This window comes from Thermobia domestica, chromosome 16 (genome assembly GCF_964235325.1).
Source record: "Thermobia domestica chromosome 16, izTheDome1.hap1.1, whole genome shotgun sequence".
In the NCBI taxonomy this organism is placed as follows: Eukaryota; Metazoa; Arthropoda; class Insecta; order Zygentoma; family Lepismatidae; genus Thermobia; species Thermobia domestica.
This window is the reverse complement of record NC_137469.1, coordinates 122,671,827-122,696,662: the sequence shown is the minus strand read 5'-3', so window position 1 is coordinate 122,696,662 and position 24,836 is coordinate 122,671,827. Positions and strand designations below refer to the sequence as shown.

The 24,836-nt window shown below is 35.7% G+C and overlaps 1 protein-coding gene across 1 annotated transcript in view; it reads left to right on the top strand.

Moving 5' to 3' along the window:
* Window positions 1–24,265, top strand: part of LOC145673388 (uncharacterized) — a 498,181-nt gene extending 473,916 nt beyond the window's left edge. Inside the window, exon 2 of the mRNA XM_081743046.1 lies at window positions 22,043–24,265. Coding sequence (XP_081599172.1) covers window positions 22,045–24,018 — 1,974 coding nt within the window. The 5' untranslated portion in view covers window positions 22,043–22,044 and the 3' untranslated portion in view covers window positions 24,019–24,265. The remainder of the gene's footprint in view (window positions 1–22,042) is intronic.
* Window positions 24,266–24,836: the final 571 nt, after the last annotated feature.

Here is a 24,836-nt window from a genome sequence, read left to right as displayed (position 1 = left end):
ATAGCTTTGCACATAAAAAGATTTTATTTCTTATGTAGATTCTAAGTTGACAATACTGACATTTTTACCTTTTTCTACCTTTTGTTTGTAAAATGAGGTGTTTACAAAGAAGTTCATCTAGTTTATATTTTGATGTGCCGTATTGAATTGTTTCTTTCGTATGTATGTATGTGTCGTCTTGTCTGAATTCTTATAAGCGTCGTGTTTTGAGCATGGGCGGACTTAGGGGATTGCTGTGGGGGCAGATCTTACGGGAGTTTGAAATACCCCTCATTCGAGTGTGTGGTCCAGGAGTTTTCCCGCTGGAAATTGTTAATATTGTTAATAAGTCGGTTTTTGAGCGCTTTCGTGTATAATTCTCTGATACAAGGTAAGGGCTATTTTTATTTATTTTTTTCCAGAAAGTTGTTCACGATGGATGGATCAGTCTCTCCGTTTTTTCTCCGTAACTAAAGGAAGCTTTCCAGTGGTTTTCAGACATTATGTAAATAGAAATGCAATCTTGTAGGCTTCACACCTCACTGCATTTGAACATTTAGATAGCCGATATGTCGAGTCAAAATCGTAATAAAACACACCGCCTCTGATTTTTCCCACTTCGAACACATTTCCCTGTTATAGTCAGGGGTAAAAGCGAGGGGGAACGCGTGGGACGCAGTTCCCCACCTCGAAAAATATATAGGGCGTCCCCCAGATCCTAAAATGGTACAATGGGCAGAGATAGGCAGGAGGAACGGCGTGGAGTGATGCCGCTACCTACCGTCCCCCCACCTTTTCAAGTCCACTTTTACCCCTGGTTATAGTATATGTTCCACATGTTCCTACTGAGCAATAAACATTTGCAGAAGCTTCTTCCAATTGCTGTGGACACAAAGTAGGATATAGGGTCAAATTTGTGCACAGACGATGGCGATACTTTGTTCTAGATGATAAAAATTATGAATATTTACTGCACAAACCATAGCCTTAACTTTTCCACTTAGCTAGAAATTGAACAGCGTTAGGTCCGGTGATCGAGCAGCCATTCAACTGCCTCTCGTCGATCAACCCATGTTCTAGAGAATTGTTCAAGTAGTGACGCAATACGAATCCATAATGAAGAAAGCGCCATGGTGTTGAAAAAACTGCGAGAATGTACCATCCTCGGGCATCGCAGCTCGCAATATCTATCCCTGTACGAGCGTGAGGTATTATTCCGCAGTTATTTTTATGGAATGAAAAAGTGACTGATTAGACATATTCCTCATTTGTCTGCCAACACCATAATTAATTTTCTTTGCGCTGGTCATGTTGGAGGGGTCTTGCACGCGGGGTTGTCAGGTGACCAATTGTGCATGTTCTGCCTATTAACCTTCCCATTTACGTAGAGGTCAGCTTCATCTGAAAAGAGTATTTGCATAAAAATGTTAACCATAATTACTCACTGCACTTGGCGATCAACATCGTTCTTGTGGAGATGTTGCTTCATTTGCACCTTGTACGGATGCACTTATACACGCGCAGACCCTATGACTCAACCCACATTGCATTAATAAATGACGTGTGCTCCTCTGGGGCCACATCGAGAAAGAAGTCAGCACTGCCGTAGGCGTTGCTTCATCTGTAGCTGTCTACGATCGTCCGCTACGACGTATGTCCACGAATGTGCCCGTCTCCTCAAATTTAGTTAATTACTGTGACACTGCAACATGTAACACAGTCACATTGTGGATGATTCTGTTTGCAATCGGTAACCACTGTACAGGCACTCCTCCCGCTCCACAGTTTGAATATTTCGATGCATTCCTCACGTGCTAACGGTATGGTTCTACATCTAGAAGAAAGAGGTAAATACAACGTTCAATTGGCAATAACTTTTCACCAAATTAAGCTCCATGGAATCTGATTGCATATTTGACATACTGAGAAAATTCTAGCCCGTGGCCATATATATATCACATTACCCACCAGTTTATAACAAACAAATTTAATCCAAAATGGCGGCCGTCTGTGAGAGTATTCCCAAACGGCTTAATGTGTATTACCCATCTCACATTCAATTAAACTACACCCGTGTAGAATTTAGAAAGGAACTTCGTATGATGTATACAGGGGGTTTCGAAAGTCCTCTGACAGTTAGAGTTACAACAAAACGTAAGAGGAAAAACCATTTCTAAATATGTTGTTTTCAATCTAAAGTGAACACAATTTAAAAATCGGAGGAGCCGTTTGGGCTGTACTCTTTATGCACCCAATGTGGAATGAAAATGCAATGTTACCATTTACCTGGACCCACAACATATGTGAATGAAGTTACTGTTTGAAATGGGGGCTAGCCATCGACATGTTAGCGTAAAAATCAGTAACTTCATTCACTTATGTTGTGGGTCCAGGTAAATGGCAACGTTGCATTTTCATTTAACATTGGACGCATAAAGAGTATACAGCCAAACGGCTCATCCGATTTTGAAAATTCCTTCAACTTACATTGGAAACATCATATTTGGAGACGGTTTCCCAATTACATTTTGTTGTAACTCTGATAATAATCGAGTCAGGGGACTTTTGAGACACCCTATATATCTTATGGAATATATGTTTGATGTCCCTATAACTGTAGTATAATTTAGTTTGTTTAAATTTACAAGTTATTACAAGTAGATTCTGACTTACATGCGTAAGAGTTTGTATGTAACTAACTAATGAATTCTATTTAATGAAATTTACATTGAAATATTTAACACAAAATCTTTTATATTCATGCTTAACTTAGTGACTTTGCTTTGGACTGCAACTGATTATTGTACCCCATTATAGCTTGAGAAGAAAACCGATGTCCGAATCTTCATTTGGAGAAACCAAAGAACTATTGGAATGCTGAGGATTGCAATCATTAATTTCTACACTTCAAGGTGCGTAAATTATATCTAGGTATATTCTGTGTTTATTGTTATAATTACTATTACTATTATTGGGTTTAGAATCAATCAAGTACTTCATGATATTTTAGAGGGATCAAGATGGCTGCCAGATAGATAAATATTTGAGCGTCAGGCCCTTATTTCTTTTCAATTTTATATTTAATCAATGTCTATCCCCCCCCCCCCTCATTATTCCACCAAATCGTATTCCAAGATCATCAATTTTCAATACTCATTTGTTACTGTCAGCATACATAGCATAAACGTAGGACGTAAAACAAAGATTTCTTTTTATTTTTCGTTTTCATGTCTTTTCTCCATAGCTGTGAAAAATAACGCCTTCAACATCATAAATTTGTATGCTACTTGCCTGCTTTCGAGCACAGTAATCAACTATTTGGACATTACGAAGCAAAGCAGGTCTACGTTGCAGTTAGCATAGTTTTGAAAGGATGTGACATAATGATATTGGTGTTGCGATGTTGAGCCTAAACAGTGCAAGTAAATAAATCTGTAACAATTGTATTGGTGTTTAGCTTACATGTCCTCCAGACGGGCCATTTTTTTTTTTTTTTTTTTTTTTTTTTTACATCTTGTTACTTCTACTCTATATGAGGGGTCGCGGTGGCTCAGTGGTGGAGCGTTCACCTCTCCTGCGTTGAGTTCCTGGATCGATCCCAGCACGTGCCAAATGGGCTTTGTGTTGGACAAACACTGTGTGTGGTTTCCTCGGGGTTTTCCCGTTTTCTCTCACAGTTTTCATTCTACTATTTCATTCATTCTCATGATTATAGTCTCCTTTAGCATACCCGGCAAAAGCGTGGAACGTAAAACTCAAAGATTTCATTTCATATAAACTTTGGTGCAAAGTAACCCCATAGATGAAGATATTTTGCACCACATACAAAAAAGTATGTTCAACATACTAACATAATGTTTGTTTGCAATGTTTTCTCTCCTGTATTTATACATTTCACTTTTTACACAAAACTGCATGTGTAACGAATTTTTGTTACGAAATTCGAGACGAGACATAGCTCTTCCAATAGAAACAGATACAGTTTTCGAGACGAGACAACTTTCGCGACACCTTTGCGAGAGGTGACAGTCTCAAATCATTTCTCGTGCGTCCCCTAGCCCATATCGTGCGTTATCAAAAAGCATGTTAATGAGAAATAACAACATGTAAATACAATATAGGTAGTTAAAAACATTTTTGTTTTCATTCTTCAGTAATGCATTATTATTAACCTCAGTATTTTATAGTCCATTCTTAATCTTAAGGTGATATATAATTAAGTTTTGAATTCGGTTAACTTATTTTGTTTCTCAAATTGTATTAAAAATGTATGTACAAACATGTTTATTTTCATTCTTGAGTGCTTAAAGTCACTATAGTTATTAAACATAGTAATTAATATTGTACTCTTAACGTTAAAATAATATACAGTTAACTTTTGAATTCAGTTAACATTTTTCTTACTGAAATTGCTTTAAAAAGTATGTAAAAACTTTTTTATTTTCTTTCTTGAGTGCCAAAAGTGATGCACAGTTATTAAGATTAGTACTTTATACTCTATTCTTAATTTTAAACTGATAAACAGTGCGTTTCTGAATAAATTATGTCAAGTTATTTGAGTGACGAACACTGGTACAAAACCCTAACTACCACTGGAACATTTCGATTTTGAGATGACTACTACCGGTGCAATACAAGGGATTTTAAAATATTGTTTTTCCTTCAACGGCTATTCGATTTTGAATTCTGACTACATGGTCATATATAGGAAGGATCAGTGTCTCTTTCCAACTATGGTACAGCTCCGACCGATTCACGGTGCTCACAGAAGAGACAAAAGAGTATGTTTTCAACCTTAAAGTAACGACCACTGGTGTTTTTGCCCTGGTATGCAAAAGTAAGTGGGTACCCCAATGGGGTAGAGGGGTACTATGCGGTACCTAATTTCTGCATTTTAGATATATGGAAATACATGTGTCTAAAATGTAAAGAACTGATATTTGTTTACCGAAAACTGCAACTCGGTAAGCCTTACGGATTCCGAGATATGGGAAAATAAAGAGCGACACGATATGTATGTGGGGCTTGCATACTTGAAGGTACAATTTGGAAAATGAATTCAAATATGACTAACGGCTATCAAGATATTGTCAAATAAAGAGAGGACCAATACAGGTATGGGATTTTCGTATTAGATGATAAAATTTCCGAAACCGGTCATGGAAAGTTAATAAACACCAGTAGCAATTCCATCTTCAAGTAATTAGATATTTCCATGGGGTGTTAGAACATCTTACAGTCTACCAAGATTAAATTTTAAAAGCTTTTGAAAATATAACTTGACATTTGTAAAGAGTATTAGAAATATGTATTTACCTAAAACTTGCAGCTAGTACATCTAACATATAGAGAAACACCGTGAAATAAAAGAGTATGAGATGTTGAAACTTCGGAAAAATTATTGGTCCCAACAAAATTAAATAAGATGGTATTTCTATGGGTTAAGTGAGTACCTCAGTACAATTTCGATGGAAAGATTAGTTCTAGGTTTTCTTCAGGCAGTTCCAAAGGTTCATCGAGCTGTGTAAAAGAGTGAAAATTCCCTGTGAATATCTAATATAGTAACCAAAATATAACGAGTCATTTATTTTATGACGTAAAAATAGAGATCTGTAAGGATTTGTACTTCTGGGTCTTTGCTATAAGAAAGAAATTCAAAAACCTACTGTATATACCTTAATATACAATTAAATCAGTGAGGACACAGTAACTTAGTGGTGGGGTGTGTACCTAGTATGTTTTGCAGAAACTACACTGGAGTATTCTCGTAATCCACAGAGATACGATCACACTTAACTGCCCATTTAATTTTAAAATGAAATTAAGGCAAGTGAATGTTGATGATAGAATTGATGGAGTGTAAAGGTGGGAGGAAACGGGAGTACCCCGAGAATACCCACGAATACAATGTCGACTACAAACTGGCTTGGACACGGATCAAACCAGGGACCCAATACACCAAAGGTACGCACTCTACCACTAAGCCACCGTGCCTCCACCCATTTAATTGTCTATTAAGGTATATACGGTAGTTTTCTGAAATTTCTTCTTCTTACAGCAAAGACTCAACAGTACAAATCCATGTGGGTCTCCATTTTTACGACGTCGTAAAATACATAATTACTTATATCTCGGTCGCTATATTAGATATTGACAAAGAATTTTCATTCTTTTTGTACGCTAGGAATTATCACGCTTGGATTTACCCGAAGAAAACTTCGAGCTGAATTAATCTTTCGATCGGAATTGCCCTGACGAGTGTGAGGTACTCACTTCACCCATATAAGTACCATCTTATTTAACTTTTATTAAGATCAAAAGTTGTTTTATGAAATTTCAAGATTAAAACTCTTTTATTTCACGGTCTCTCTCTAGCTGTAAGATGTACTGGCTGGAAGTTTTGGGTAACTCTATTCTCTTTTCTAATACTCTTTACAAATGTCAAATTATATTTTCCAAAGCTTTTAAAACTTAATCTTTTTAGACCCATGATGTTCTAAAACCCCATGAAAATACCCAGTTACTTTAGGATGAAATTGCTACTGGTGCTTATTCAGATTTCATGATCGGTTTCGGAAATTTTACCACCTAACACGAAAACCCCATAACTGTGTGGGTCCTCCCTTTATTTGACAATATCTTGATAGCCATTAGTCATATTTTCAATAATTTTCTAAACTACTGTCAAGTATGGAAGCCCCACATACCTATGGTGTTCCTATTTATTTCACCATATTTCGGTAACTGTTAAACGTACCGACTTGCGGTTTCGGTAAACACACACCTGTAACGTTCTTTATAAGTTTATTAAGATATATTTTAGAATGTTTAGAAATGGGAGGTCTGCGAATTCCATAGTACCCGAAAACCCCCATAAGGACGTGTGTGTAGTGTATTGAATTGAAACTACTTTTGAGGTTGTTGTTAGCCCTCAGTAATTACGTTTTCGAAACTGCACAATCTAGTACGCAAAACTCACACTTCTATGGTGTTATCCTTTATTTTCCCATACCTCGGTATCCATAAGGCTTACCGAGTTGCGGTTTTCTGTACTAAACAGATATCAGTTCTTTACATTTTAGAGACATATATTTCCACATATCTAAAAATGCAGACATATTAGGTACCCCATGGTACCTCGAACGCCAGTGGGTACCCACTTACTTTTGCATAGTAATACATTTCGAGTTGTTCAGCATCAACAAACACTTTTTTTTTTAATTCATCATTTTTCTACCAGAAACCCAAAAGTCCATACCTGACCGAACAGATTTTGTCCATTTAATCTAAAAAATGTTAAATATTTTAAAATGTAACATTTTAAATATTTTTGGATTTTTGTTTCAGGTATTTCATGCATCAAAACAAAACCAGGATTCTGCATGAAAGACAGCGAAAAGAAGCAGTGTAATTTGTGGCTAAAAGCACGTCCTTTCTGAAGACAGACCCGATTGTATTTACATTCTTTTGTACAAATATGTAACCTTAATAAATATACTGCTCCGCAAATTATTTCTTTCTTCCATAAATTAGAATAAATGTATGTCTGTTTAAAGAAAATGTTTGTTAGCGTTAAGTCCTTTCAACTCTTTTTCTCTGTAAATAAGAACATTATACCTTGCAACATTTTTTTTTATCATTGTGCAATTCCGATTGGATAAAGTAAATCTGCACGAAGCACTATTATTTCAGTCATACATTAATAACTAATGTATTGTTCTGTGAATAAGACAATGGTATAGTGAATATGTTTTAACATAAAATCTGTAACTCAGCTTTTCAGTAGTCAACTTTATTGAGAATCTGAAGAAAGAAAGAAAAAATGTTGGACTTAACGAATTTCAAAATTATTTTTGTTCGAATTCTGTACTAATCCAAATTATCCAGAGAAATCATTTATGTTGCTCTCTACAGATGTATCCTTTCTCCAAATCGTATGAAAAGGAGACTTCATACATCGCTATATTTTGTATGTACTATGTTTCGTATTTATTTAATCACTTTGCACCTTTCTCTAGTGTTGACAAGGCCACAAGTGTCAATCGAATAATTTAGTGTTTCACTCATGTAACCTTGTGACTAACGTACGTCCTGTCGGTATATATGTTACTGGGTTCGATTAGCGACAAACAATTTTTAGTGTTAAACAAATACAAAAATCTACACGCAATGAGATACGATGATCTTTGCCTCATAGACAATACCAAGCAACTAACGGTACTGTGTGTGGTTGAGTTTACTAGTGGTATTATCTGGCTAAAATCAATGTTCCGAGAGCTATACTTCTTTTTGTGCTCTGAATGCAAACTTTGATATAACCGTTTTAAATTATTGTACATCTGTCTATCTATCTATATCTATCTATCTATCTATCTATATATGTATATAATTGTAAACTAGAAACTTCCGAGTAATTCTGAGAATCATCGCTCTTTCTTTAAATAATGTATGAGACTATTACACTGCTCGTTACTTAAAATGTTGAACTAAGAAGGATACATCCAGGAAAGTCCAAATTTGCAGAATGTGTAGAGCAGGGAAGGATAAATATGTTTGGTCGATGGCTGCACAGCTTCTTATACCTGTGAACTCCGCCAGCTACAGTTGATGAGCTGTGGCATTGGATCGTAAGACGCATGGCTTACCATACCAGAAGAGAACATCCTCTCGATGTCTCGCTGTGTTACAGTCGTTCTGGTTGTCAATGTTGGGTCAGTTCTGCTCTGCTATCACCACGTTGTCACACAGCGAATACAGCGGTAAGTTTAACCCTTAACGTACCAAGCCTAAGTCGTCAAAGTTGTTTACCAAGCTGGAGTCTTCTGGGGACCCCAAGTATTATTTTAATTTCTCAACATAGTATTGCAGAGGGTACTCCAACTATTATTTTTTGGATGTCTAGAAGCATACTTAAGTTAAATGAACATTGTTGACGTCAAATATTATGTATATTTGAACACTATTCAGTTCTTCATACAATTTCATACTTTTGTGTTCGTAAATCTGAAACACAGGTTTAACAATGGAGTTTTTACATTTTGAAGTGTGTTTTTATTTTTTGTATTTTTTAAAGAAACGCATCGTTGATCTAATCATGTAATTGATATCTCAAAGGGTTGCAGAATACATATAAAAATCGAGAATAAATTGATTCTTATAATTGCGGCAGTATCACCAAATATTACTCTCTGGGGTCCCTAGAGTACCCCGCTTGGTATGTTCAGAGTTAAGCATATTCGACACTTACTATTAGATATCGGCTTGGGAACTTTGGCGTAGCTACCCTGTCTCCTTGAAGTTGCATTTTTAATGGCGAGTACTGTTTAGGAATCATCTTGTGAGGGAAAACTTTTTCAGCTGACACCATGTTTTTAATTATAGCGTCATTTAAAAAATAACTTATCTGTTAATTAAAATGTGCAGAGAAGTTATTTCTGGAAAATCCTATTCACGCCTCTTGTGGTAACAACTTCTGCATTTTGGAAGAGGATATTATTAAGGAAAAGAATGAGGTAAAGTCGTCTTTATATAGTACACACGGAAAAGAAAGTATTTGACAGTTGACAAATTTTCTTTTGCCAATAGCTCGGCAACAAATTAATTAATTTGGATCTTTTTGTTGTTATTCTTCGAATAGTTATAACTTGACAACCTGCCAAAGTCGGTACTCTGATAGGTTAATTTATTGTTGAGTTTTTAGGAAAACAAATTTTGTCAACTGAAGAATATTTTCTTTCGTGACTGTACAAGCAATGGATGATAACGGCTTAATAAATGACTGTACGTAAGTCTTTTTTGAGTTTGAACATAGGATTGTACATGGTTGTGCATTTTGCATTATTATTGAAGTGCTGCAACTAAGTTATTGCAAAAGGTATGATAAATTCTTACAGTAATATTGTCACATATTGATTTACTCTGTATGAAAACTAAAATAGTTTAACATGTGGTTACCCTCCTTTGTGCCAATAATTTTAAAATTAACTCTTGTGCCACTTTTCAACACTTGGCTTTGCAGTAGCTTTCCAAAGAATTAGCAGGAAGTCCAAACTTACACCCTGCAGATAAATACATTTCTCTGGACAGTTTCACTGCTCCAAACTAAGATTGAAAAGTGTAGTATTTTTAATTTTATTATTATTGGCACAAAGGAGATCAACCATATTTTAAGCTATTTTTGTTTCCATACAGAGAAAAACAATATGTGGCAACATTACAGTAAGAATGTATCATGCATTTCTCAGTATGTTGCAGCACTTCAATAATGGTGCACTATACGTACAATGTAGATCCTGAATATGTCCAATTCATATATTACAACAAGGCAATACGTATGCGATACAGGTAAAATCCGTATATTTCATATGGACAATCTATAAGCTACATACATCCAATCCATACATTACATATGGCCAGCCTGTACGCGACATACGTGTAATCTATATGCCGCATGCAGCCAGTCTGTAAGCTGCATATGTGCACTCTGTATGGTGCATACGGATATTCTGTATGCTGTATCGGGACAAGCTGTGTGCGACATAAGGAAAATCTGTATAATACATAGGTACAATACGTACACTGTATCTAGTCGTACGTACGGGGCACAAGTACAATATAGATGCTGTCTCGGGGTTGAACGCAAGAAACACACGTACAGAACGTATATTGCATACTTCTTGAAATTATGCTCCGTCCTGATAGTCAGTGAGTGTCGTCATTATTAACCCACATGCTACATACGATCCTGACGTCACAAAGCTAGATATTACCTCCGTATATACTTGTTACTGTAGATGACGTCACGCGAATGACGTCATTGCACTTATGTAGACAGTACGTATAATACATACTTTTTCAGCTATACGTTTGCTGCAGGATGCTATATACGGTTGTACGTTAAGTCCAGAAACTACAGGAATTACGAATGTAACCTACGTTTTTAAGTATGCCACCTACATTTTTTTTTCTCAGTGTATCCTGCAAAAAAAATCCAGTTGCGTGTTTTCCGCCTTTTTCAATAAATAGGCCTAGTCCAGTGCAATTACGACAAAAATCGATCAAACTTAAAGATTTTTTTAAAGATTAAACCTGTCAGAATATGTTATGTGTATTGATATTATACTAAAATATTCCCAAAACTCTAGTTGCTTGTTTCCCGCCATTTTAAATAAGCAGTACCAGCACTTAGTTTTTGCCGTATGGCTCCTAAGGCAATAAGCGTAAATGCATCATTCTTTCTTTATTACAGTTCTAATATTATAGGTTATATAATAAGTGATCACTATCTCCGCGTTGACTTCACCAAAAGTTCAGTGTACTTTAAAGTTCTATTACTGCTTGAAAATATAAATTTAGGAAAAAATAAAAACGGTGACTTAAACAAGGGATTAATTATTTAAAATGAAGGAAAATATACTTACCGGAATTATTTGAGGTGCGTTTTGTATCCTATTTACAGCAAGTACCATCATATCCTGTTTCATGATTTTCACTATTTCACTATGTGTACTAGCTTTTATAATTGTGCTTAGATTCTTCAGCGCATCTATTAAACTGTTAAACTTAAAAGTATTGTAGTTATAAAAAGGAATACATTATACACTGATCACCAGTTGAATTATAGATACCTACCTAACACCAGCTTTCGCTATGATAACGGAGGCGCATTGTTCTGCTGCAAGATGAGATCACCACCTGGAAGTAGCACCCGTATAAATGACATGACATGGTCGTCCAGAATATCGCGATAGCGTTTACCTGTGAGGGACTGTGTTACACGTGTAAGGGGACCCATTTCAGTCCACGTAAACATGCCTCAGATGAGAATACCACCATCATCGGTCTGCACAGTTCCCTGCTGTCACGATGGATACATTTTCTCTTGCGGTTGGAGATGCACCCTTACCGGTTCATCGGTATATACCAATGTGAAACTGTCCAGGAAACCTTTTCCCACATTTCCACGGTCCAGAAGTAGTGTTCCTTTGCCCATGCTATACATTGTTTCCTGTGTTGTGCTGTTAGAAGGGATACTCACGTAGATCGATGTCTTCTGTACCCCATGGCGAGCAGATGGTTGCTAATTGTGTGGCTGGTGACACGGCGTTGTTGTCTTGCATTGAATCACTTAGCGCTTAGACGCGTTGTGGCTTGTCTATCGGCTATTACGATGCAGGCCACTCAGCGTCTACCCCTGTCGTCAACACGCCCCTGACCGTGGCAGTTTACCCGTGTGAGTGCGGTTTTACCGCAAACCAGGTACTCACTATACACTCTTGACACAGTTGCCTTTGAGTATCCGAGTGCCGCAGCCACTTTCGAAATCGAGCCAATCAGTTCTCTGACTCCTACGATAGGAACATGGTCACGTGCACTCAGGTCCTTCGTCTTGCCCATCACACACTGTACTGATACGAATACCGAGAGAGGAAGTACAAGGCATCAGTACCCTCGCGATGCATTTCACTGACATGTACTGGTGGAGTATCTGCAGGGCGGTTTTTGCAACTTTCCTGCTGTCTCTTGAAGGTTCATTGCACATCTCTGACATTATATATAGTGACAATATATACATCGTTTTAAACCTTATGAAATTTTCAACAACTTTTATACGAGCACGTTTTTCATATTTCTACTCTGTTTAGTTGTATGACGCAATGAAAAGAATATGTCCCCCTAATACAGATCCCAATTGTTCACTTTATCCTAAAGTTATGCAAAAATGGTTACCCGTAGAAAAGTCATAATAACTTGGTACATTGCCTATAATATTAGAAGAAGTATAATAAAGAAGGAATGATCCTTCTGCGTTAATTAGTTTAGAAGTTATGTGGCATAAACTAAGTGCATGTGAGAAATCCAAGATGGCAGACTATTTCATCAAAATGGCGGAAAACCCGCAACTGGATTTTTTGGGGATTTTCTGGAGGTTAATGAGGAAGAGATCACGAACAAATTCCAGAAAGCCTCATCTTTTTATTCTAAATGTCTACGTTTGGCCCGTTTTTGACGTAATTTGACTGGACTATAATGTATATATGTATAAAGAAAGTAAGTTGATTGTTATCTGAAGAGAATTATTATTGTTTTACGAAGGATCAAACCTGAAACACATGTACCGCGATTTTAAATATAGGTACACCTTTGTAGGAATGAAATACTCATCTATAGGTCTTGAGCTCCTCCGTGGCTAAGCGGTCAGCGTACGCGCCTTTGGCGTGGGAGGCCCGGGTTCGATTCCCGGCGGGAGCTCATGTGGTTCGGAGTCCACGTTAATCAGTAGGTCCACGTCTCATATAGCCTCGCTGCTGAACGGGACGTTAAACTCAACTCAACTCAACTCATCTATAGGTCTCATATTCTAATTTAAACAAGAATCTAACAATACAAATGAAGCCCATAAGCCATCATAGAGCATCATCTTTACCTAAATGAGACCTTTTCTTTCAAAGTTAAACTTGTACTTCAATCACAATAACGCTGACGAAACATAACAACCACAGAAGCTTCACTTCGCATTCGTTGCTTTTTAGTACAGTCACCCGCATAAGTACCTGGACCCCAAGTAATGGAATTATAACAGTCAGGGTCCAGGTGCTTTTGTGGGTGATTGTACATAAACTATCTCTCTTCCAGACTACACAGCATAACATTATCTAAAAATCCGCCCAGCCTAGAGCATGTATAATCTGACTTACGTGACTTCAAACAACCAATCAGTTGATTTGCCTATGTTTCATCTGACATGAGTCATCATGAAGTACAACAACAAATGACAACGAGTCATGTCGTAACTAGTCTTCAATACCTATAAAAGAAAGTGAGGTACCCTCTATAGATATGTGTGTGTGCATTTAGATTAAGATTGACCAAAAATGAGCATAAGGTATCCAATTCTCAAAGACAGGTATATAACGATGACCCACCCACTAGATCATGTGACTTCAAAAAACTAATCAGAAGATTTCTGATTCTCAGTAGCCATGAAATAGTGAGGTACTCTACATACGACAATAAATATCCATACGTAAGTAGGGACCATAAAAGCCAGTCTTATAGCATGAGCGATACATGGTTGGGCTACCGCCACACTCATCCATATAAAAGAGTCAGATACCCGTCTATAAAGACCATAAGCACCCATACATAAGCACAGATTATGAGAACTTATCTTAAAAAATGAGGGGCGCAAGGTTGGCCAGTTTACAACCATTCAAAGGAACAGCAGAGGCGCGTCACTGGTCATTAATAATCATAAAAGAGAGTGACCTACCCATCCAGAGGACAATGAACACAAATCATAGAGGACAAATAAAAACTGAAAATTTCCATGTTTTGCAATTTAGTACCGGTCTAAGGGAACGAGCTATGAATCGCAGAGATACATAATTAGGACCCATAGACTCTCTGGAAATAAGGAAGTGATATGACCTTGTGACGTCATACCACGTGACCAAGGTCAATAACATGTCACGTGACTCCAAATTTGATGCTGATTGGCTGACAGCAATTTTGGTTATAAAGCGACCAGTACTATCATATATATACGCATACTACAGTTTTTTTATTTATTGCTTTTTTTATTTTTCTCGCTTTCACTGAAATGAACCATAGAGTAATAATATTCATGTTAATGCTTCAATTATCCTAGCTTTACATTGATCCTACAATCTGATATGAACATTTTTTATATATTGAATAAATTAGTACTTCTACCCATGAGGGAATTCTTGTATATACCTCAACATTGTGTTGATATTTTCACAGCATTCACATGTTATATTTATTTATTGGAGGACGTATAAATGTGTCTTATACGTATTTATAATAGTTCTCTGGGGATTTAAAGTTTTCGAGCGTATTTATCAATCAGTCCATTGTAACAACTTTCGTACCATTGTAAATATTTGTAGCTAATAGATACTTGATATGATCTTTAATTATAGCTACAGGTGGAGCCGTAATACCAGCATTACCCTTAGGGAATATACAGTACGACGCTATCTTGCATGTCTTATATATCTTCAATGTGTGAGGGGCAGTAAAGACTATGCCAGAACATGCCATGTTATTAGTCTGATCGATTGTTTTTATAGTGTGATTTTAATTTATACGCTGAGGACTGGTGAATGGTCAAATCCATCTAGTATGTGTAGTTTTGTGTGTACACATACACCTATATATATTAATAAGGTATCTCACCAATGATCATAATTACGTTATCTAATTGAAAATCGTCAACAGAATAACTATTTGAAAATTTACTGACTTACAAACTTGGTCAATGTGTTCTTCGCTGGTCTAGTGGCTAGTGCTTCTTCTTTTGGTGCATGTGTTTTTATGTTCGATTCCAGGTGGAAGAGTACATAAAATTTAATTTCTCAATCTTTTACCTTCATTACCCATTCGTCTCCCTTAGCATAAAAAACAATACGTGGGACGTTAAACTAAATATCTATGCTATGCATATGTATGGGAAGCCTTATAGAACGGCTATATCAGTCTGTCCGTCCATCTGCCGACAGGTACCAGAGCATAAACGATATTAGATAGCGGTAAAGCTGTTTTCTATTCAATCGATTCACCATCCCAACAATTGGTTCCCCCATCTCTTCCCTTGACTCTCTATTGAAACTGTAAGTGATAGAAAGCAACAATTTTCGATTTCAATTTTAATCACCATGGAGCAGTGTTTCTCAACCTATGGTACTCGTACCACTGGTGGTACACAAGTCCCTGTTGGTGGCACGTAAGACTTATGTTGGTATTAATAATTAAAATCTTTTGGTGGTTCGCCAGAGAAAAAGGTTGGGTATCCCTGCCATAGAACAAAAGCAGTAGTACGTACTGACCTGCTTCCCGAGGTCAAATCGGTATTCGCAGGTTTCCTTAAGAAAATTCCCCTCAACCGACGCAACATTTTCCCTTTCCTCATTAAATTTTCCCTAGTTTGTGGAATGTCCAATTCCTATGACAGAAGTTACGTGATAAAATTAATTTAGCTATATTAAATGAAGTGACAATTACATTTGTTCTATTTATTTGCTGTCTGCATATATTGCTTTTACTTTTCCCTTCACTTTTCCTTACCGAAACATACAAGCACCCAACAAAATGTATGAAATTATACTACTTTGAACACACAAACACACACACACACTTTTGCAATGTATTGGTATATTTCTGAAGGAAATATTTAAGCCTTTATATTAATCAGTCAGTCAGCGTGAGAATTTCCCGGGATTTTCACGTTTCATCGACAAATTCCCTTTTTCCTTAAATTTACATACGAAATTTCCCTACATTAGGGAAATTTTCCTCAAACTACGAACAATGAGTCTATTACGTCTATGAGTCGTAGTCCTCAAACTACGAACAATGAGCGTCACCGTTATCCCTTTGAATATTGATCTTCATAATGTGAGAACGGTAAGAAAGAGTATGGAAGGTCTTTTTGATATAGAATCCGCATCTTAACTGTTAATTACGTTAATATATTAATCCATACATGTAACCGGAAGTGGCGGAAATTTTCGATTTCCAGTTTGAACTCTATCAAAGTAAAAAAAAAAACACACACACACACACACACACACATAACGAGCAGTTTTTGATATGATTCAGTACCTCAAGAACTGATTCTATCTCTGTTTTTGTTCTTTTATTAAAATTGAAATTACTAGAAATCTAAAATTTCCACCTTCAATAACTGATGTCTATACAACAGAAAAATGTATGTGACAGAGAGAATCCCTTTCGATATCCATGCAGCGTCTCAAAAATAAGTTTGACTTATATTTTTATGTTTTTTTAAATATGAAATGTTGAAGTCTAGAACCTCCTGTTTAAAGCATCACTTCATTACTTTTGTATGTATTTCTATTCAAGCGAAAACCTTTGAGTTCTTTGTACGTCACTGCTAATTGGTGAATATTCATTTTAAAATTCTTTAGAAAATAAGGAACTCCAAAAAAGGAATATTATGTATTTTCATTTCATTTAGTATATTCATCACATACTGTTATGTTTACATCTTTACTTCATTGATATAAATGGATTTTTTGTTACAATAATACAGAGTGAAAGCACATGCTTTGCCAAATCTCTTACAAGTACTAAAGGTAATTACTTAATGTTCTTAAGTTTCTTTATTTTTATTTTATTTATTTATTTATTACTTCATTCATATGGTTCAACTTTTGCTTCTTCCTTTATGCTATAAATTTCAGTGAACTTACCCATATCCTGTTTAACTATCTATCACAATATATTCATCTCCCTTCCTATCAAGTTGTACGATATCTCATTTCCAAACTGAAGTACAAACCTTGAAACATTACTTCATGACGTTTGGATGTAATTCTGTTCATTCACAAACTTTAGTTATTCTTTCATCACATTTGTATGCCATTTTGTTCAAGTTAAAACTTTTAGACATTATTTCAGTACATTTGAATGTTATTCTCTTTGAGCTAAAACTTTCAGATATTATTTCAGTAATACCTACTGAAATAATGTAGAATGAAGTGTCATTTCTGTAGAAGCTAAATTTTTCAGTCATTGTTTTATTACATTCGAATATTATTCTCTACAAGTTAACACTTTTCAGAACGTTATTTCGTTACGTTTGTATATCATTCTGTTCAAACTAAAAGCTATAGACATTACTTCATGTCGTTCCTATGTCCTTTTCTTCTAGGTCAAACTTTTACACATAATTTTGGCTTTCATGTCACAATGGACTAACTACATTTTTGACGAAATTGAGATGGGGTGACATTTGTATTATGTACTGAAAAGTTTACCATTCCAGAATGAACCAATGCTATAGCCTTATTAGTTTGCCAAGACATGAAGTAAGTTGTTGTGAAGGGTATGTTCTTGTATGATAAAATTTTCACTTCTCAACAGAAATGTCAGTCTAAGTTAATTTTCTTAAGAGTGTAGTAAATTCGTTTTAACATGAGATTCCCCATTTTAAGACATTCGAATATCATTCTCTTCAAGCTAAAACATTTAGGCATTATTGTACGACATTCCGATGCAATTCTCTTCAACATGTGTCTCCAAAGAAAGAAATGAAATCTTTCAGTTTAACGTCCCACGATTATGTCCATTAGGCTAAGAGAGACGGATGATTTAGACAAGTGAATGATAATGGAAAATTTGTTGGAATGAGAATGTGTAAGGAAACGTGGTAACCCTAGAAAACCCACGAACACGATGTTGTCTACCAAAAATTTACTTGGCTGGGGACCGAACCAGAAACCTCATGCACTAGAGGTAAGCGCTCTAACACAGAGCCACTCTGTCCTCTATAAGAAAGAAATGTAACAGTAATCAAACATTCAAAGTCGACTCTAAAAGAAAGTAGATGAATAATTGCACTGAAAAATTAGGACAAGTAAATAGTAATAATTTCTTAAGAGCAGACAACACAATCAATCTGGAAATATATATATATATATATATATATATATATATATATATATATATATATATATATATATATATATATATATATATATATAAATGTTTTATAGGTAGAGTCAAAATATCGGTCCAGATGAGTCTTTTCTCCTTTACCAATTTCATTATAAAATTCCTAAATACAATGTCTTTGATTTACAAAGAGTAATGAATAGTGTCTTTTCTCCTAATTAACCAGATGAAGGAGATTGGTGTTTTGCAGGGTGCCCCTTCCGCTTATGGCAGCATCCAGAACACGTGCAAGGTTATAGATGAGATTTGTGGATAACCCCCTCAGCTCACAGCATCCTCGCGAGGTTTTAGTTGCAGTTAGGATCCCTAGTTCAATGCGACATAGGGCTTACGAAAGGTGTACCCCTAGTCCAGTGCGACCTTGAAGCAGGTAATGGTTAGTCAATCAGTATTCAGACTGATGCCGGGTTCTTCCATGGTCCCTCTTTTATTTGTCCTCTTTGGGTGGCTCGTCCTTCTTCGGATCCTTTCGTGTGGTCCGTCTCCTTTCGGTTTCCTTCGTGTCTTCCTTCTTAGTGTAACGTCTGCTTTTGTAAATAATGGCACGTGTCGCTACACATGTGCTTTTGTTGTGGTGAGGTGATCCTTACAATATACAGTATATAAGGTAGTGTATATACAATGACAAGTAGGAACTACGTTAAACGAGCCGACTGGAGCATTGTGATGAAGAGGAAATCGGCAGATATACATAGTTGGTTTGGTTTTGACAAATAGTAAAGTTAGGGAAGAAGGAACTGATATCGGTAAAGCTTGCTAAAACTCGATATGAAACTAATATCATCCGCAATATTATCGAAAGAAAGTTAAAATGGAAAATCTATAACAACGCAGTATTACACTTAGCAGGCTATCGATGCCAAGTTAGCCATTAATACAATGGGATGAACGTAAGCTGAAACTATTAGAGAACCCGGTCATAAAAAATTTTAATAGTTGTTAACTCCTCTAATTGTATGATTCTCATTTAAAGTAATATTGTGTAATGTAAGTTATAGCCAATCACAAACTAGTGTGTGTGTATAATGAAATTTTGATTAAATTCTTTTCGATAACAAACATAACGTCGTTGAAGATGTGATACCTCGTATGTTCAATTTGTTAGTTTTTTAGGAGACGGAAAAAATCACTATATCTACTCACAATATTAACATTTCAGAGCTTCTAAAGGTGTTTTATCCTTTAAAAACACGCTGATACAGCTGTTCTCATCACAACACCTATGGCTATAATACATTGAACTTACTGACATACAAGATATCACCTGAAGTTGCCAACAATGGACATGCACACAAACGCTGTAATCGATTGCTTCTCAGCAATCGATGTCTCGTGACGTACGAGGGTTTTTTAGAACATGGGTGAATACTTTCTCATCAGGTTTATGCCAAAAACTCAAAATCGCAAAAATTCGACATACGAGGGTTCACATCTTCAACGACGAAATTATGAAGACGGAAGTGAAAGACAGTAAGCTTTATTAGATAGGTCATCATTATTAAGTTTCTCGCTCAATTAGTGATTAATTTAGGATTTAGGATTGAGATTTCTGGCCTTTTGGCATCTATGGCCATGTAGCCCCTCACGTATGAGGGATAACGTCACTCGGCGATCACACTAAATGTAAAAGTCTCACGTAAATGCGATGCTGAAAATAATATTAAATTTCAAACCAAACTTTTGTCTTTGAATGTAGTAACATTATTCTTAGCTTTATCGCAGAACTAGATATGCATTTAGGAGCACCGCATTTTTGTTTATTACACCTTCTTAATTGCACTTTCCAGAAAGAGTATTATCTCGCTATTTGAAATATACGATGTTTCTTAAAATTTAATTAAAGATTTAAGAATATTATGATCCTTAAATACTATAAGAATATCATTATAAAGTTGTGTGGCCTGAAAAAGTGAGAGGAGAAACTTCATATGTGTTTACGTACTTTCTACTAAATATTTCATTCAGCATTGTAAAATTTATCTACTTAGAACTAAAGAAACAATATTTTATAAACGAGGCTTGCAATAAAGGTCTAAAGATGAAATTAACCCTTTGAAACAACATCTATAAATCTAAGTTCGGAGGCTTTCAAAGTGATGTGAAGTACTTGCTTTATTCTAAAAGGTTGTGCATTATTTACAAAAGTTCATTCCTTCTTGATAACACGTTTTGATAGATTGCTTGATTTAGAGTTTGAGACAAGGACCTACAGCTTAACACATGAACTGTCGTCGGGAATCGAAACTAGGTCTGCCATACTGGAGGCGCGTATGCTAACCATAAAGCAATGAGGAAGCTCTATATGTGTAGAAAATCGTAAAACTTTTGACATAATGTATAAGGTGTGTGAAGATACCACAATGATAAATCGTCTACCATCCTTCAGCTATAATGCAGGCCTCTCTTTTAAAATGGAATTCTATTGGAATACTCGATGTTATCTTTCAAAAGTGCCGTCCAAACTTGCTACCTGTTAGCGCATTTGATTCAATATTGTCCCTGAAGTTGAAAACCGGACTAAATGCTGTGCAATTACGTCCTACATGTGTTGAAGTCTGACGTTCAGGAACGAATGTTTGTTCACAAATGAACAATCCTTCGTTCGTGAAACGAATGCTTTTCTCTGTGTATATAACATATTTATTTCAGTCACTACCTGATTGTCGGCTGTTACAAAGTATAAAGGATAAGTCGAGAACAATCAATATTCTTCACACTTTTTAAAGTTGTCCCACATCTATGAGTCGTTATGCTACTTCATGCATTTGCAGGCATTCAAAAATTATAAACTCATGAGAAACTCAGAGATATCCAAATACAATACGTGAAATCAACATAAGAGAAAATAGAACTCACTTAACTTGATTTATACAACTGTGTTAGGACAACCCTACGAAGAAGTCGTAGCTGGCCTTCTTCGATACAAATCATTGTTAACTTTACTTATGTGTTACTCAATACGGAAGTTTGCATCACCCGTTAGTCAAGCTCTTAATACAACTCTAAAAAAATACTCTGCATAGGGCCCTTCGAGTTAAAAAATTTCTCTTGTGAGTTCGGGTTCCTATTTTGTTACAAGCTTGTTGCTTAATGTAATTTTCACAACCAACATTCGTATATCAAAAGTGTAAATACTAACTCATTTTTAATATTTGTGAACAAAGATATTACATGTGACATTTTGCCTTTTTTTATTGATTTGATGGGAAGTGTGCCATATCAATTAAATTCGAACTACCTTTGGTTTACATTGTACACCAGATAATTGGCGTAGTCTTAGCAACATATTGCATAGTATTGCCGTTGCTAAAAGTTTCTTACTGTAAAAGACATATGGAAAATATGGGAAACCACTAGATTTGATATAATTTAAGAATGAAATTCAGTAGGGTAGAATAATTAGAGTTGTCAGTAGGTCATAAAAAGTTCTGTCGGATGACATTTAAAACTTTCCATTTCAATGTTCTAATTTTCTGTACTTTTCTTGGAAAGTTAATTATTTTAAAACAAAATGTGTTTTTAATTCAATCAATTCATAGTATGATTTCTTTCTTTTTTTCAGTGATGTATGTGCCAGCAATTATTTTTCTTCTATCCACTCTTCAGATACAAACTAGCTCTGACGAAATGCTATCCACTGTTCAGATAGAAAATAACTCTGATGAAATGTTATCGAAGACTTCTGCAGAAATAGAGCGTGCATGCAAAGTGAACAAATTATTCATAAAGCTTATGCTTCATGTGAGTTCAAAATACTTCAATAAACATAGTTTTGTTGTAATCCTTATAAACAGATTATCCTTGACACCAACTGAGGAAAACGTAATTATTAATATTGGAAGGACAATGCTAGTATCACTTTTATTGATAAAGGAAACTGATATGGTTATCCCAACAATGGAAAGAATGAACAACATACACATATTAACAAAAGCAAAGGCATTTATTATATTTGCAGAAGACCAAACAACCATTTTGTCTTGTCTGGACACACTCCAAAACCATACATATTGGAATTCAAGAGCAAAATTTTTGATAATTCTTCGGAGCAATGCTGTTACCCAAAAGGATATAGAACACATATTTCATGATTCATGGATACAAAGGAAGATTCTGAACATGCATGTTGTTATAACAAATGAAATATGGCAAACTGATTTCTCGCCTAACAATGAAAACTACTATCTTTTAATAGATTACAATCCATTCTGTAAAAATTCTACTGACTCTAACATAACATATCACAATATCACTAGTTTAAACAGTTTAACATATCTCATCTTGTTTCAAGACAAAACCATAAACTTATGCAGATATCCAATAAGAGTTTCGTGGGGTGATAATGCTCCGTTTTTGACGAGAGGAAAGTTTAGCTCAAAAAAGTTTGAAGGGAATTTTGGGGAAATGTTAGAAACACATGCTTTCAAAATGAATTTTACGTTAGACTCTACATTGGAACGAACTGATGAAATTTTCGGTTATTTAGTTCCCCATAATAACACTTGGAATGGAGCAGTAGGAGATGTTCTTTATGGGCGCGCAGATGTTGGACCAGCATGTATAACTAACACTTATGAACGAAGTTTGGTTGTCGACTTTACAATCCCCATCATGATAGATAGTTTATCATTTGCAGTTCCAGCAGCACAAACTGTTCCTCCTTGGCAAAACTTGAAAGAGCCTCTTTCCAATACAGTGTGGTTTCTATTGATAATTTCTTTCGCATTTATTTCTACGTTCTCTATAGTCCATAAGTGTATGCTTAAAGGTGTACTTAGTCGTACAAGACACGGTTCAAGAAATGAACTTAATAGCTTTATGATATTATCAATTTTATTGTCTATATCTGTTCACAAGCTCCCACGAAATCATGGATTAAGAATCGTGGTAGTCTTATGGGTGTTCTTTACTCTAGTATTGGATGCTTGTTATCGAGCGTCTTTAATAACTTCACTCACACGTCCTAGGCGTTTGCCTGAAATTAACACGTTCGAGGAACTAGCTGACTCAAATCTGAAAGTTATAACGTTTCCGTCGTTGATCAATGAGATCAAAGAATCTTCAAATATACATCTCCAAGTAATATCAAACAAAGCGACATCATCATACGAATACCTTGAAAGTTTATCCCATGTTTCACATAATCGGAATATAACAGTTTTAGATGAAAGAACAATTATGGACTACAATAGAAGAGCCATATTTGTGGACGATCATAGAAATCCCCTTTTCCACATTACTGCAGAAACTGTTAAGCAAGTCTTAAACTGTTTTGTTGTGCCTAAGGATTCTCCGTATCTACAAAGATGGAATTCTATAATCAGATCGTCGCTGGAAAGTGGTCTTACAGACAAATGGCTCAATGACTTCATTCTTTATACTTCACGTATATTTACAAAACCTCAAGAGCAAGTTATCATTTTGACCTTAGGTCATCTCCAAACCATTTTCTATATTTGGGTACTTGGCTTGTTGACGAGTGTTATCACGTTTTTCTTAGAATTATGGGCGAACCTTTCCACACAAAATTCTCAATGAGTATGGTAACTCTAAAACATAAACAAATAAACTTAATTATCCTGAACACACTACACGTCTGAACTTTTTGTGAGCATATTCTACCTAAATACTCAGTACACAAGGGAAATTTACCAAGAGAAAGGATTCTTGTTAGTTTCAATTGCTCTGCTAGACACACAATTATGGAGCGTTGGTAAAGATAATTAGCAATAGAGATTTCATGTGTTCCAAGAAACGACAATAGTGTCAAGGAGTGTTTATATTTTATCCTTATTAATTGGAAATATTGTGCATTTTAACTTTCAGTTGTGGAGAAATATTCAAGTTGATTTGTTTGGTTTTGGTATTTGTAATTTCATAAAACAAAGTCTGCAAATGTTGCGAATGTTGTAAATTGTCTGAAATGATGTTACGAGAATATAAGCATTTTTGCAATTCTCAGTTAACGAAAACACATTGCAACGGACAGAGTTATGTAACTTATATAAAATACAGAGTGCTGACAACACTCTCAATTTTAAGAGGAATTGGTTAACTAAGATTTCTTCAGAGAAATTTCACGAGCACCTCTAGTGATTTTGACCCAAAGTTTTGGGAGCCACGTACTGGAATGCAAGCATCTTTGTTGTGTATATATACTTCAGTCTATTTTGTCACAGGAAGTCGAAATCAGAGAGTGCAAGTCGGAGAGTTGTAGTCGTAGTCACATTTTCATAACAATGTTGATAATCACGATAGGTAGCACACCATGGTCAGTCATTGAGAAGTTCTTATTCATGAAGATATTCATATAGACTATTAGTGGATACATCCGAGATTGCTGCATTTCGCTCAGT